The following is a 15,244-nucleotide window of genomic DNA, read 5'->3' as shown; positions in this document are numbered from 1 at the left end:
CTGTACTTCTTGGAACCTTAACAAGTGTGTGTACTTCATCTTCAAAGGAGAAAAATATACCTTCTATTGGCTCCATATTTTGTGAAAGACTGTTTCCCACACTTCACAGTGAAGTTATATTTTCAATTTCTGGCTGAGAAGGGAAATGTCTGGCCAAGCCTTAGAATTTATCAACCCTGGAATCAACTTGGTGGTGTAATGACTCCATTTGGGATCAGATCAGGTCTGAAGCCCCAGTGGAACCACTATGTTATTTCTTTTCTACTGCCACGAAAAACCTAATAGTATAAGAATAGCAGTAGCATTTTTTGCCCTGGCAGGCGCACCGACTTTATTTCCCCCTGCCCCTAAAATATTCTGCTCCAAGGGCACCAGCAGATCTTCGGGCCTGGAATTTTTCACTGGTTTGATACCATAAAAGTGCCTATGAAGTAACCAGGGTGAGTTTGAGGTTCAAATACAACCCTAAAGATTTCCCCCTTCTTTCTCCCACTCTCCGGATCGAATCAGTTCCAGACATTATTATAATATCATTTTTCAGAGCTCTATAAATAGATGGATTCTCATTTCTCCTCTTAAGCTCTGTTTGCTAAATGTTTTGGCCCAAAAGTTCAGTCATTCCATGCAAGCATTAATCAATACAGGAGACATTAGTGGTTACTTGCTCAGATGAGATTTGACATTATTTTTCCTCTGCCTATGGGGAGGGGAGGAGAATGTTGCCTAATAAAGATGAAGAGTCTTTTCTTCTTTTGTATGAAATGCAAATGATGAGGACAAGTGCCATAGACGTTTCTCGAATGTGAGGCTGCTGCTTTTTGTTGAGAAAGAGAGGCAAGACCCTGGAGGATTTTAGAATTTGTAAATATAAAATTATCTGCCTTGGTGTTTAAAAAAATAATAAAAGGGAGAAAGAGTTGGCAGGTTGCCAGATCACTTACATTACAGTAATAGATTTGCTGACCCCTGACTCCTGCTGTAGAGAAATGTATTGAATTTTTCACGATATCGGATGAGGCAGATCTAAAAACCTAGTATACTGAGCACCATTATTTAACTTGAGATTTAACAAAGCCAAAATCTTTTCAAACCAGTAATTTCTTGTATGATGATAATTTAGTGGCTCAGATGCTAATAAATCAAGGTTATAATGCCATTGATTTGTTAATTTTAACTTGGGTGGGTTTTAAGTCGGCTTTATTCAAAAAAAAAAAAAAGGAGGAAAAAAAAATCTTGCTTTTCACAGTGACTGAATTTAATAAGAATCTCTGTGATAGCAAAAGGCTCCCCTACTGTTTCTGCTTTGAGGTGGAAAATGTTATTCTTGTATTATTCCTAGGGAAAAATAAAATCTCATGCTGCTACAAATCTTCTGCCTATGGAAAGATGTTATTTTTTAATACATGATGGCTTACCTATTTCACATCCATTAATGGCATCGTAAATAAGCATTTTGCTAATCTGAAATGTGAAATCTGGATAGTAATAAAGGCCCGTTTATCTGCCCAGCTTTCAATCCCCAGACTAGATGTAGATCAGGGGGAAAAATCTCCCTGGATTTTCTAATGAATATATTGCTTCTCTTCCCCATTACTTCCACCCACCTAAAACCCAACCCACATTCTTAGAGTTGTAGCCCATTGAAAATATTTCTCCTGTGTAATGAGTTCTTGGTAGCTGGGGTACATTTTTGCTTTTATCTGTACAGTTTAGAAACTGATTAGATCTTTGTTGTACTAAAAATATTTGAGGAATAATCATCTGCAAGGCACAGGCATGTTGCGTTATACTAAATTCTTTCTACAATACACACCTACTCAGCTTCCTGCATTGGGCAATGTTGACCTTACATTGGCTAACCTGTTTTTAATGGTTTCGCATGTACGTTAAACGTTTAAATGTTCAGAAACCCATAATAGCTTTCGTCTTCTTGTACTGTAAAAACTTCTAATAATCAGATGATAAGATCATATCCTGTGGGGTAATTGTGTTGTACCACGACAGGATAACTGAAAAAACATTCAGTGAAAATCGCACCGACGGAAATCACTATATGAACAGCGATTGTTTGTGTGCGTGTGAGACCGTGCCCTGTTCTTCAGGGCTTAGCTGGCCATATTTCTACTTGTTTCCTTTTAGCTGCTGCCTTTCTTGTTTTATTTTGGGAGCCTTTTTTCCCCGAGCCACTATAATTATCTTTCAGTGATTTAGAAAGGAAAAAAAAACACTCAATTGACCTTTACACACACACACTCACATACACTCCTTCTGGAAGCCTTAAACAAGCAGGGCTTGTGTTTGGATTCAGTTTTACCTTAGTCATGCCTCTTTCCAGATACAAGAAACATTTAATTCCAGATTTCCTGCTTCTGGCTTTAGGCCTTTGACCAGCAAAGTGAAATGTATTCTTTACTGCTGTCGGCCAGCCAGCTGCTAAGTTGAGTGAAGGGAAGAAAAAAATGAAAGAAAAGAAAAAAAAAGAAATGAAATGGAAATGTTGCCCTGTCTCTTGAACTTGCAAAATTGTATAAGGAAATTAAAGTCTCCTCAACACATATCTAGAGAGCGGGGTTGGCCCAGGACTGTCAGAATCTGAGGTGAGGTGTCCTCAGGGGCCCACCTTGGGTGTCTCTCCCACCCAATTCTCTGCTTCCTCTAACCCCCTCCCCACACTCAGAGGTAATGCTGTTATCCTTCTCAGTGAAGAGGGTCCCTCCTGGTGTCGCCATCTTAATTAGAGAATGGAGTTGGGGGGAAGGGTGATACCAACAAATGGTAACCATTCCAATATCCAGACTTCAATGCTCCTTTGGTTCCCATGGCAACCAAACAAAAGTAAAACAAACCTATCTGTCCCAACAATAAAAATATGTTTTTATTAAAGTCAATTTAAAATATTTTTTCCAATTTAAAATATTCAGTGCATTTCACTCCCAGACAAAAATCCCCAACCTGCCCCTGTTGAAGGGATAAAGCCCCTGGCAGAACCACGCAGATAAAAGGAATTGGGGGGAATGTTGGGGACTTTACAGATGAGACGGAATAAATTCAAGTATGAACAAGATTGCTTTTTTCTCTCTTCTTCTGCTTAGTTATGCTTTTTATTATATAAACATTAACTGTAATATTACAGTGGGAAGCAGGTATTTGGCAGCCATATATTATTTTAGTAAGTCTACATAGAGAGAACAGTTTCCAGTTTTAGCAGCTGTAACATGTTTAAACTCAGTTTGTAATGGGATCTGAAGATAACTATTCCCCATGGGCTGTGTTGATCTTCATGGCTGGCCCACTGCCAGATGTAGGGCTCAAAACTATTATTCACGCCTCCTTGCACATACCTTGTCCAAGCATGCTCAGTAAATGAATTTTGTTTCTAATATGCTATAAATTGGGATTTGATTCTCCTGTAATTTACTTGGTATTTTATTAAAGAGTGAAATATTATGAGCACAAATGTCCGCACGTCTATACGCGCAAACCTGAACAGTTGTTTATGTTTAAGTAGTTGAGATCCAAATTGCACCGCTAAAAACCAATTTTAGGATAGCTAACAAATATCCAAACCAAAGACGTTTTTGCCTGGGAGTCTTAGTTTAGAAATAATTAGAGTTCCCAATATTTGAACAGATTTATGTTGTTTATAAGCCAAGTACATTTTCTTCATTGACTCAACTTGTCTTATTTAAAACAAATTATGTTTGCTGTATTAAAGTTCATATTTTTAAGGCTGAGTCTTGTATTAATCCCACAGTGAGTCATTAATCATACCAAATGCATTATAAAAACTTTAATCACTGAAGTTGAAACTGAGATTGTAATGCAATCCATCCCTTTTAATTACATCAGCTATTTTTCCCTTTCAGATCAAGCACTATGTCGCAAAGGGAAAACAGATTAAAACTAGAGCTGTTTCATGTTTCTCTTTTTAGAGCAATTTTATGTGCTTTGTTTAAAAAGTTACATAATTAAAATGCTTGAATTTTTCAGCCCTCTGATTTTTGTGGCTTGAGTGGTCTGTCTGCCTTCCTTCTCGCTGGGGCCCTCTTTTACTTGGCACCCCAAAACAGAGCCCCTCATAGTGGAGTCACCTACCCCCTTCATAGGAGCTCTGGATAGGACAGCTGTCTCTCAGTCACGCTGTGCTTGCCTCCCATTAACCTCTTTATCTTACGTGTCTAGTCTATATTTTGACATGCTTGAAAATATAAACTTTGGAGACAGGCAGAATTAGGTTCAAATTCCACCTCTAACAAATGGTGTGACTCTCAGGCAAATTATTTAAACTTTTTGGGCCTCAATTGCCTCATCTGTTAAAAAGGAAATAATAACAATAACAGTAATAGTAATATTCCATAATGATGTTGTGGAGGTTACATGAAATACTCTATATAATGTACCTAGGACGTTACCTGGTACATACTAGTACTAGAATATAAGCCTCACGAGGTCAGGGGCTCTGAGTGTTTTGTTCACTGCTGAATCTCAGTGCCTAGAACACTGCCTGATACATAGTAGATGCTCAATAAATAATTGTTGGCAGAATGATAAAAGATTGGCAGCTATCATTATTGTTGCAATGTTGTTGGCACTTAGTTGAGTTCTGCGGGCAGTGATAATGATGTAACTTTAGATGCTTCCATTGGTATATATAGATTCCTTGCTATATAGATTGACAAAATCAGAAGGGGGTCTTGCAAAGAAGTATATAAGGTACCAGGTACTGGTTTTGACCAGGGAAGTAGATCACTAACCTGTGGAATACATTTCTAAAAATGCACTGGTGTCATTGGAGATGAAGTCATCCAATAAATTGATTGTGTTAAGAAAAGAAAGTAAACTCCCATAGCATCAATGCTACTGGAATTACCTGCCCTGATTGATCATCTCTTCTAATGTCCTTTCAGATTAATCCTACCGTATGAAAGGTTTATTAAAGGAGAGGAAGATAAGCCCCTGCCTCCAATCAAACCTCGGAAACAGGAGAACAGTTCGCAGGAAAATGAGAATAAAACAAAAGTGTCAGGAACCAAACGCATCAAACATGAAATCCCTAAGAGCAAGAAAGAGAAAGAGAATGCCCCAAAGCCCCAGGATGCATCAGAGGTGAGTTGCTCTCCTCCACAGAAATAACCTCTGTGAGACATGTCCTGCCTCAGGGTCTTCTGGAGCGCTCCATCCATAGCCATGTCCCTGCACAGTTGCAATGCTAGCCTAAGAAATCAAATCATCTAAACTTCGTAGTTCCCCAAATAGTGGACCTTTCAGTTCGCTCAGGAGCTGAAATGCAATGCTGGTATTGAATGTGTTAGGCCAAGAATAGGATCTAGAAAGTTGTGAACATCCTGTAGAAAACTGATAGCAAATGTTGACCTTGAGATGGAAGGAGCCAGAGTGTCAGCCAAGGGACTCCAGTATGGAAGACATGGCTTCTGTGTGGTTCTACCTGAGGAGCTGGTGTGACACGCTTTGTGGGAACTAGCAAGGAGGGATGTTGAAATTGATGTGCTGTGTCTCTGCAGGACTGTCCTGAAAACTTTAGAGATTTTGTTTGCCTCCCATAATTAACCTCTGTGCAACAGCCTTAGGTTGAGACCAATTTAGAAACATCTTAAGTACATATTATTTATAGGAGAATTTTGAAATGGTTCCTCTGAAACCATTATTATCTCTCATGGTAACAGGTAGTTTCTGAACCTTTTAAAACAAGCCCCAGCTTCCCACAGCCCCCACTAGCTCTTAGGTAGAAGCCATTACTGTCAGCGTACAGCCAGCCATGGAGGCTGATCTGGGCTCTGTTTCAACATGAATAATAAAAAAGCCTGCTGCCCATAAAAAAAAATTTAGCAGCCACATTTGGAGACAGCATGTTCTAGGATTCAACCCCAGAGGGAATTTTGGTGCTGATATTAAACACCCCCTAAAAATCAGGTTTATAATGAACACATAAGAGACTCTGTAATTAAACACTGGCTTAAATCACACACACACAACACACACCAGCCTCCTAACTAGAAATTAACTTACCTAACTGACTCCTGTGTAAGAAGATAGTATTAATACAAAGAATAGAGGCTTTTTTTTGTTTTATTTTTGTTTCATAATTATTTTAAGCTCTAGTAATTAAAAAGGGGGGAAAAAGATGATGCAGAGATGTCTAAACATCTGCAAGCTTGCAACATAAATGGCCAAAAGCAAGGAAATTCCAAGTTAAGGCTTACATTCCATTCTTCCTTTATCCTGTTGGCCTGGTGATTTATTATAGAGTTTTGGATCAGTGAGTTCTATTAGATACCATATGTACAGCATTGCCAAAGCACCAGGGGACAAACTGAGGACCAAGAGGCCAGCTGACCTTTGAATGGCTCTACTTTGGGGATGAAGTTTGAAAGTTGGTTTGTGAGCTGGGGGAGGAATCCTCAGCCCATGCCCTGAGCCCATTAGCTCGGGAAATGACCATTGCCAAGAGCAGAGCCTGATACCCTGCAGTCCATAGAAACCCTTAAAGCCTTTAGGTTCCCTATTTCCTGTAGGCCCTGACAGTTCCCTTCAGGGAGCTATAAGTGTCTTGAATTTCAAAGTTTATCATGATCAGTTATCTAAACTACTTGGAATCTCACACCCTCTCTAAGGTTGACCTTATAATAAGAATTGCTCCCTACCTCTAACACAGAACCATGTTATTGAGCAGATGTATTTCTTCTCATTGACTGTGTGTTTGGGGTTTTGGGTTTGGATTTTATTGTTGTCATTGTCGTTTTCATTGTTTATAATTTTTGATGTGTTCAATATGAAGCAGTGAACTCAGTGGAGATAGGAAGGCTTATAAAACCCTTCTGGTCAAACCCACTATCTTCAGGTAATTGGATTGCAAGTTGCATTGTGGGAAGATACCATTTAACATACTAAGGCAGATCATAAATGCCATCCTAGAAAAAGGGTCCTTTACTCTTTTTGCCTAGCTTTCAAAGACCTCCTAACCCTGTTTTACAGCCACAAGCATAGAAGTCCATGTAACTGAAGGCCTAGGTCATAGAAACTTCAGTGGGACTGAGTATCCCCTATAGCCCCACTTCAAACCACAGCCCCATCAGAAACTAACATTTAAATGCAATTTGCCTTTTTTCCTTGCCATACTCATTTTTCTGTATTTTCATGTAGTGCATAAACTCGAGAGACCAATGATGATTGTTAATGTAGAACAAGTAATGATATTTGCACTGGAAAAGGCAGCTATTAGTACAAAAAAAAAAAATGAAAGATGATAAGCAAAGGCTCTTAGGTATAACACATCCCTAAAAACCAGGATATCTTTAAATAGATTTAAGGAGACATTATCTATGAAATGGGTGTGATTCCTTAAAATTTTTCTTCCTATACATCGCTACACCAGCATCCTCAATTTTACCCCAAAATGCTCATGTGATTGACACTTCTTTTCTTAATAAAGAAGAACAAAGTTCAAGGGATGAGATGGAGGGGGAAAAAAAAAAAAGACCAGCTCAATACAACTGTTTTGTGACTGTTCGCCACTAAGACATGTCAGGGCAAGAATGACATACGTCCTGAAAGGGCTTGTCAGTCAGCTGGGTCGCAGATGGAAAGTTAAATGGCCTCCTAAGGTCAAAGTTTGCACAGCTACATACTGCAGTGAATGGGTTGAATTGTGCCCACAACTTCTGTCAGTATGGACACATAAAGAGCATCCATCTCATTGCCTACAATTTATTTCAATGAACAGAAAGCTGTATTTGTGGTGGTGCTCACTGCCTGAATTTTGACAACTTCATTTTTAGCTTTAATAGAAATGCAGTTGGCTGCAGCCTAAAAGGACTTAAAAGTCCTTCTGTCCCTCAGGTAGACAGGCTGATGTTGCATCTGCATAATTTTTCAATATTTCAGCCTTATCTGCATGTCATATGGCACCGAGTGGAAATTATTAACACTTAACGCATTGGTAATTTTCATGCTTCACGTTGAACACATTAGGACGGGATTTGCCGTCTCAAAGAAAGGCGAGGAGTTACAGTAAGTTTGTTGTTGACATGGGTTTGGTTGGATTTTTAAAAGGGCGATGCTTAAAAAAATCTTTCTCCAAAGTGTCATCAAGTACAACATGTAATTTAAAATCCATTTGGATAATTGACTGATTTGACAAGAAGACAACCTCCGAATTAAACTACATATTAGAATCAAGGAGTGATACGATTGTATACTATCAGTAGGTAACACTTTGCTATTTTGATAGGTGTCTCATATGGGACCAAACTGAATATGCATATTTCCCCTAATGTTTCTGTAATTTAGATTTCTTTGTTTAGAGCCGTGATTGGGGAGTAATAAAGCTTTACAGAAACTCCGTGAGCTGATTGACAAGCCTGTTTTCAAGAAAAACTGCTGTGTGTGATATTTTATTTCATAGCAAAATGTGTCAATGCATTTGGCTTCCTTCTGACTTGTCTTCGGAAATATTTTTTCAGGTTTCATCAGAGCAAGAGAAGGAACAAGAGACTTTAAACCAGAAGAGCATCGCTGAGCCTCTCCCAGCAGCAGACATGAAGAAAAAAATGGAAGGGTACCAGGATTTTGCAGCCAGGCCCCTGGCATCTAGAGCAGACCCAGAAAAGGACAACAAAACAGATCAAGGTGCCAACAATGAGAAGGCGGCAGAGGAGGCGGGAGAGAAGGGGCCTGCTCCTCCACTCTCGGGTGCCCCTCCGGCCCCTGAAAGGGATCCAGCCCTGATCCCCGGGGCTGGCAAACCGTCACTTACCTCTCCCAGTGCTCTCGTGGACTCAAAACAAGAACCTAAGCCCTGCTGTTTTACAGAGAGCCCTGAAAATGAACTCCAAGAAGCATCCTTCCCCAGCTTCCCTACCACGCAGCCACTGCTGGCAAACCAGAGTGAGATGGAGGAGGACAAACTGCCAGCCATGGCGGATTACATCGCCAACTGCACCGTGAAGGTGGACCAGCTGGGCAGTGATGACATCCACAATGCACTAAAACAGACCCCGAAGGTCCTAGTGGTCCAGTCATTTGACATGTTCAAAGACAAAGACCTGACTGGGCCCATGAATGAGAACCATGGACTTAATTACACCCCCCTGCTCTACTCAAGGGGCAACCCAGGCATCATGTCCCCGCTGGCCAAGAAAAAACTTTTGTCCCAAGTGAGTGGGGCCAGCCTCTCCAGCAGCTACCCCTATGGCTCCCCACCTCCCTTGATCAGCAAAAAGAAACTAATTGCGAGGGACGACCTGTGTTCAGGTTTGTCCCAGGCCCACCATGGCCAAAGCACTGACCACATGGCGGTCAGCCGGCCGTCAGTGATTCAGCACGTCCAGAGTTTCCGAAGCAAGCCCTCCGAGGAGAGAAAGAGCATCAATGACATTTTTAAGCATGAGAAACTGAGTCGATCAGATCCCCACCGCTGCAGCTTCTCCAAGCATCACCTTAGCCCCCTTGCTGAGTCCTATGTCCTGAAGCAAGAAATTCAGGAGGGCAAGGAGAAACTATTAGAGAAAAGGGCACTCCCCCACTCCCACATGCCCAGCTTCCTGGCCGATTTCTACTCGTCCCCTCATCTCCACAGCCTCTATAGACACACTGAACACCATCTTCATAATGAACAGACATCCAAGTACCCTTGCAGGGACATATACAGGGAATCGGAAAACAGTTCTTTTCCTTCCCACAAACACCAAGAGAAGCTCCATGTAAATTATCTTGCGTCTCTACATCTGCCAGACAAGAAATCAGCTGCAGCAGAAGCCCCCACCGATGATCAGCCAACAGATCTGAGCCTTCCCAAGAACCCACACAAACCCACTGGCAAGGTCCTGGGCCTGGCCCACTCGGCCCCAGGACCCCAGGAAAGCAAAGGCATCTCCCAGTTCCAGGTCATAAGCAGCCAGAGTCGAGACTGTCACCCCAAAGCCTGTCGAGTGTCGCCCATGACCATGTCAGCCCCTAAAAAATACCCTGAATCGTTTTCAAGATCGGGAAAACCTCACCACGTGAGACTGGAGAATTTCAGGAAGATGGAAGGCATGGTCCACCCTATCCTGCACCGGAAAATGAGCCCTCAGAACATTGGTGCAGCGCGTCCAATAAAGCGCAGCCTGGAGGATTTGGACCTTGTGATTGCCGGGAAAAAGGCCCGGGCGGTGTCTCCCATGGACGCATCCAAGGAGGTCTCTGCGAAGGAGAAGGCCTCTGAGCAGGAGAGTGAAGGCAGCAAGGCAGCGCATGGTGGGCATTCCGGGGGCGCGTCGGAAGGCCACAAGCTTCCTCTCTCCTCCCCTATCTTCCCAGGTTTGTATTCTGGGAGCCTGTGTAACTCGGGCCTCAACTCCCGGCTCCCCGCTGGGTATTCTCATTCTCTGCAGTACTTGAAAAACCAGACTGTGCTTTCTCCACTCATGCAGCCTCTGGCTTTCCACTCGCTTGTGATGCAAAGAGGAATTTTTACATCGCCAACAAATTCTCAGCAGCTGTACAGACACTTGGCTGCCGCCACACCTGTAGGAAGTTCGTATGGGGACCTTTTGCACAACAGCATTTACCCTTTAGCTGCTATAAATCCTCAAGCTGCCTTTCCATCTTCCCAGCTGTCGTCCGTACACCCCAGTACAAAACTGTAAGCCCAGCTCCACTCAGCATCCCAAACGGCGTGGCTAACGGAGCTTCACTCCTGACCCTGGGGGTGACGGCTTGTAGAATTAGAAGTCAGTATTTCTTCTAATCTAGGGGTGAGATCAGCCCCCCCCGAAGAGGCCGAGAGGGGAGGTGAACATACCTGATTTTTCTAGGATGACTCCAGCCTTGGCTGGTCAGTCTTGAGCCCCTTCCAACACAGATGCCCTCACACCCCAGTTTGTTCACTTTGCACGGGGGTCTTGTGAAGGGATTTATGTGTATCCAGGAAGCACTTAGAGGACCCCACCCGAGTTCTGATGGTCAGGAAACAATCTGGGCAGAAAAAGGGGCAGGCATTTCAAAGAAGGGGCAAGGAAGACTGGCAGACATATGCCAAGGGATGCCCCTCTTTTCATAAAACTCTCCAAGGTTCAATCAATGCAATGTATAGTGAAACTTCAATAGATCTTTCATTTTGACACTATTAAACAATCCAGAGAAGTAAACACTGTTAAATCGACTGTATATATTTGCTTCGTAAAACTACCCGTGTCACTGTTTGCTCATCTAATTTATATACAGGTAGTTCCATTCTCTCCTGGTTCCTTCTTGTCCTTTTTTTTCTTAATTAAACAGTATCGCTTTTGTTTGCAGGTCTTTTGTTTTTGTTTTGTTTTATTTTGTTTTGTTTTGTTTCAAAGGCTGACTCACTGTCCAAGTTGTCGACGTGTGTTTGTAATTTTTCCACATCTTATCATTTTGAGCAGCTTTGGGTGGTCAAGTTATTGTTTACAAATTGAAGCAACTAATTCTAGTGGAACAAATGAAAAAGAAACAGTTGAGCACACAATAGTGCAAAGAACGTTCCTTTGCAGATCCGCAACTTAAGGATTTTGTTCCTCATAAATGGCATAGTTGAAAGAGCTTATACACTGCTTACCCGGCCAAATGCTTTGCTTTGAAGTATTGGGTTACGTGAAAATATCAAGCATTGTACTTACCTTATCTAGGCTGTGAAACTGTCCTACATACCAGAGGAATCGTAAAAACAAAAACCTCACTGGCAGCAAGCTGCTGAATAACAAGAGTCTAGAGGACATATTTGTGGGCTGCACAGATATTTTAGGAATTTCAGAAATTAGAACAGGAGCCAAAATGATTTACATTGGTGTTGGCACTGATCCCTTTAAACAGTCTGGGAAAGGGGGCTGGGAAGAGGATGGCACTCGACTATCCAGAAAAAATAGGCAGCAGGAGACCCCGGCACCAGACACCTGCCCTGTGCTGTGGTCTTTTGAGTAATAGGTAGTCACATGGCCTTCATCAAGTTGGTTTCTTATTGTTCCCAAGAAGAACCTCCCAGGCCACATCTTTGGGGAAAATTGGCATACTGGATTACCCATTTCAAAAGAAAGTCATCCTCTTTGGGTTTATGGGGCGTGAGTTTTGTGTGTGTGCACGCACATATGGTGGTTTGTGTCGTGTTTTTAACCACCTGGCAATACAGCCCACTTTATGATTTCTTTTATTGTTGGAAAGAAGTGGTCAACCTGTTCAAGCAGTCAAAAGATGTGGAGAATGTATATTGTCATTCTTGCCACTGTATTCCATTTGCTGCCGAGATGTAACATCAAGGTGGATGCGTTTTCTAAGTGTGTTAAAAGTCGGTCGATACAGAGAGCGGATTTTCTTTCCAAGTTCCATCCCTGCTGATAAGACTGCTTTGATGAACTCCCCAGCCAACCCTCCCCTCCCCCAACACTACCAGTAGACATTAGAACCATAGTTAACCAAGTCTTTTACCTCTGAGATATTTAATTCTATGAAAATTGATGACAATTTTCAACTTCTAAATAGGTAACTCGACTGCAAAATAATCAAAACTGGTAAACAATGAAACTGCGGCTCTTAAACAAAGCCATGCATGCCGTGCATTTGTTTTGAAATGTCTCCATGATACGAAGCCAAATATTCAATGTAACATACTTAATATCCAAAGGTGGAAACAAAAGAATGTAGAGATCTAGTGTTAAGAGTTCCATTTGCTTCAATTAATTATTATTTACCTTCCTGTGGAATAATATATATATATATATTTAATAGAACCATAGATAGACTAGTAGAATTTAGATTATAAATGTGTGAGTGCAGATTATCCTGCTATTGCACAAGATAGAAGAGGGGAAAAAAAAAATCTCAATTCCAGCTGGCAAAATGCTAGCCAGGACGCATATAAGAAAGTTGCACTAGATTGAATGGTCCCAGAATCAGAGGCCATGGAAGAAAAAGGAAACTCCGGTTCTGCAGCAGATGTGGGCTAGATCGTACGTGGTTTCTATGAGTTCGTTTCTCAAAGAAAATGGGCGCTGTCGGTCCCTAGTGGAGCTCACCTATCCATTTGGAATATGGGCCATTTGTTTTCCCCACTGCAGTGATTTCAGTCTGGTTTCATCATGTTGGAATTCGATCACACCATTTTCAAACAATGTTAACGTAGTCCAGCTTTTGTTTTTCTCATCTCTTTCGAGAGGAGACTCACTGTTTCTGTCTGAGGAAGCTCATACCCTCGGCAAAACATCAGGACAAATAAAGAGAAATGGGGGTATACATTCCCAGCAGCAGCAGTGTGTTATTTGTTTTAAAACTCCGAACAGAGATCTTGGAAATCTTTCAAAAAGACCATTGAATTCTTCATTGGCTGAGAACTACATTTTAAAAAGTCTTAAATAGGGCTTTGTTTGCATTGTTTGAGTTCAAGGGGCCTTGTTATTGAATGGAATTGCACAAGCCTTTCTTTGTGCAATCAAACCATTGTTATTGGTAGTTCTGTAAAGGAAACTGTGGAATCTAATTGGCAATGGAGTCATAAATCTATTTACTGAGTGTGGCTTCCAAGAAATGTTGCAATTCAAAATGCACTAAGTCCGTGATTTACTGGAGATTTGGAGAGATTCTAAATAATATTTTTTAAAAACCTTTCCATGCAACTTCTGGTTTAACTTTTGGCAACTCAACATAAAAAAAAGAAAAACAGCCCAACTGAGTTTCAGAATTAAGTATTCTCCTAGTAAGTGATTCGAACTTGTAATATTTGCCGCAGGACTGACTTATTTATTTACTAGCTAGAAGCTCTTAAGTTCACTTGTTTATCAGGGCATATACAGAAGGGTTTGTTAAAACTCCATGTTGACTTTACAACTTTCTGACCTGGTGCATGAATTCTCAAGTACTGTATTTCACTGTGTTGGTGTGTCTGATGGAAACTTCGAGGTGATCCCACAAAAATATTTTATGTAGTGTGCCTTCAAAGAGAACCATTTATTTCTCTTCACTTGTTGTCCCACAAAGTCACATTTGGTGGTGGTCAGCCAAGTCCCATCTGGTCCAGTTTTACTCTTGTCCCAATTTTAAAAAGAAACGGGAACAAGTTTGCCCTGGTGAGACCTACACCATTGCAATGGTTATCTTGAGCACTTACAGTGTTGGCTGTTGATGTATTTGATATTCTGCTTGTCTCCCCATGGTTGAAATATGTCTCAAGAATAGCAGCATAATCTCTTGGCTGTTTATACTTTTTTAAACTTTCCTGTGTTGTAAATATTGTATACTTTTGGTGATTCCAGCTATGTAACCTCTATGCTCTGTAAGGTGATTATTTGTATATAGCAACATGGCCCAGTGATATTATACAGTTTCCCAATGGAGAGGTTATTGAGTAACCTTTGCATTAGTTTAAACACTACCAGAAGAATGCTGAGCCAAGTATAAACACTCAATTTTGTATGTTTTCCAAATTGTACTTATTACTGCTTTTGATACTGTATTACGTGCCAATAGTTTCCCAATCACATAGCAGGCAAGAGATATTTTGTACTTTTTGATCCACTGTAATATTTAATAAAAAATGTTACTATCTGTTTCCTTTTGGGTGTGAGTAATCTGTCACTTCTTCCTGAGGGGCCCTGTGGCCTCACCAGAGTACTTTCCACCCCACTGTCTTGAAATTGGATAAAAGCAATGATGATGATGATGATGATGATGATGTCTGTAGTTTGTTGAGAACCTACTGGGTGCCCAGTTGGCATACAGTATCTTTAATCTTCACAACTCCATAGTAAATATGGTTATGCCCATTTTACTGATGAGAAAACTAAAGAGCTAAATCAACTTGCCCAAGATCACCTGACTAACAAATTGTCAGAGCCAGGATTTGAACCCAGGGATCTTAAGTCTATGACTTCCTTTGTATATGAGACTCCTCTCCTGGCAGATGATAACAAAAGTCACTATTTATTTATTCAGTCAACAAAGATTTACCCATGTCTCCCTTGCCAGACATAGTGTTAGGAGCTGGGAATACAATGGTGAGTAAAGATAAATATTGTCTCTGTAATAAATATTGTCTGTGTCTCTTATAAAGCTTATGGGAAAGAGTTAATCAAATAGTCACCTGTATAAATATAAAACCTCCACCCGACCTAGTTCTGGGGAAAGGAGTGTGGTGACTCAAGTGATACATAAAGAGGAAGTGGTGGCTAAACCTACTCACGAAGGATGAGGTGACCAGGTGAGAGGGAATTGGGAGAAGAATCCAAGCACAGGG

General features: G+C 41.1%; 1 protein-coding gene across 2 annotated transcripts in view; it reads left to right on the top strand.

Moving 5' to 3' along the window:
* The window catches only part of ARID5B (AT-rich interaction domain 5B), a 175,173-nt gene extending 160,611 nt beyond the window's left edge, over nucleotides 1-14,562 (top strand). For both annotated transcript variants that reach the window (XM_004427094.3, XM_004427095.3), the window contains 2 exons: nucleotides 4,908-5,106; nucleotides 8,481-14,562. In XM_004427094.3, the coding sequence (XP_004427151.1) occupies nucleotides 4,908-5,106; nucleotides 8,481-10,646 (2,365 nt within the window). In that variant the 3' untranslated portion in view covers nucleotides 10,647-14,562. The remainder of the gene's footprint in view (nucleotides 1-4,907; nucleotides 5,107-8,480) is intronic.
* Nucleotides 14,563-15,244: the final 682 nt, after the last annotated feature.

This window comes from Ceratotherium simum, chromosome 6 (genome assembly GCF_057802395.1).
Source record: "Ceratotherium simum simum isolate JZ-2026a chromosome 6, ASM5780239v1, whole genome shotgun sequence".
NCBI lineage: Eukaryota > Metazoa > Chordata > Mammalia > Perissodactyla > Rhinocerotidae > Ceratotherium > Ceratotherium simum.
Note: the sequence above shows the minus strand (reverse complement) of the source record. Positions and strands in the feature narration are given on the sequence as shown.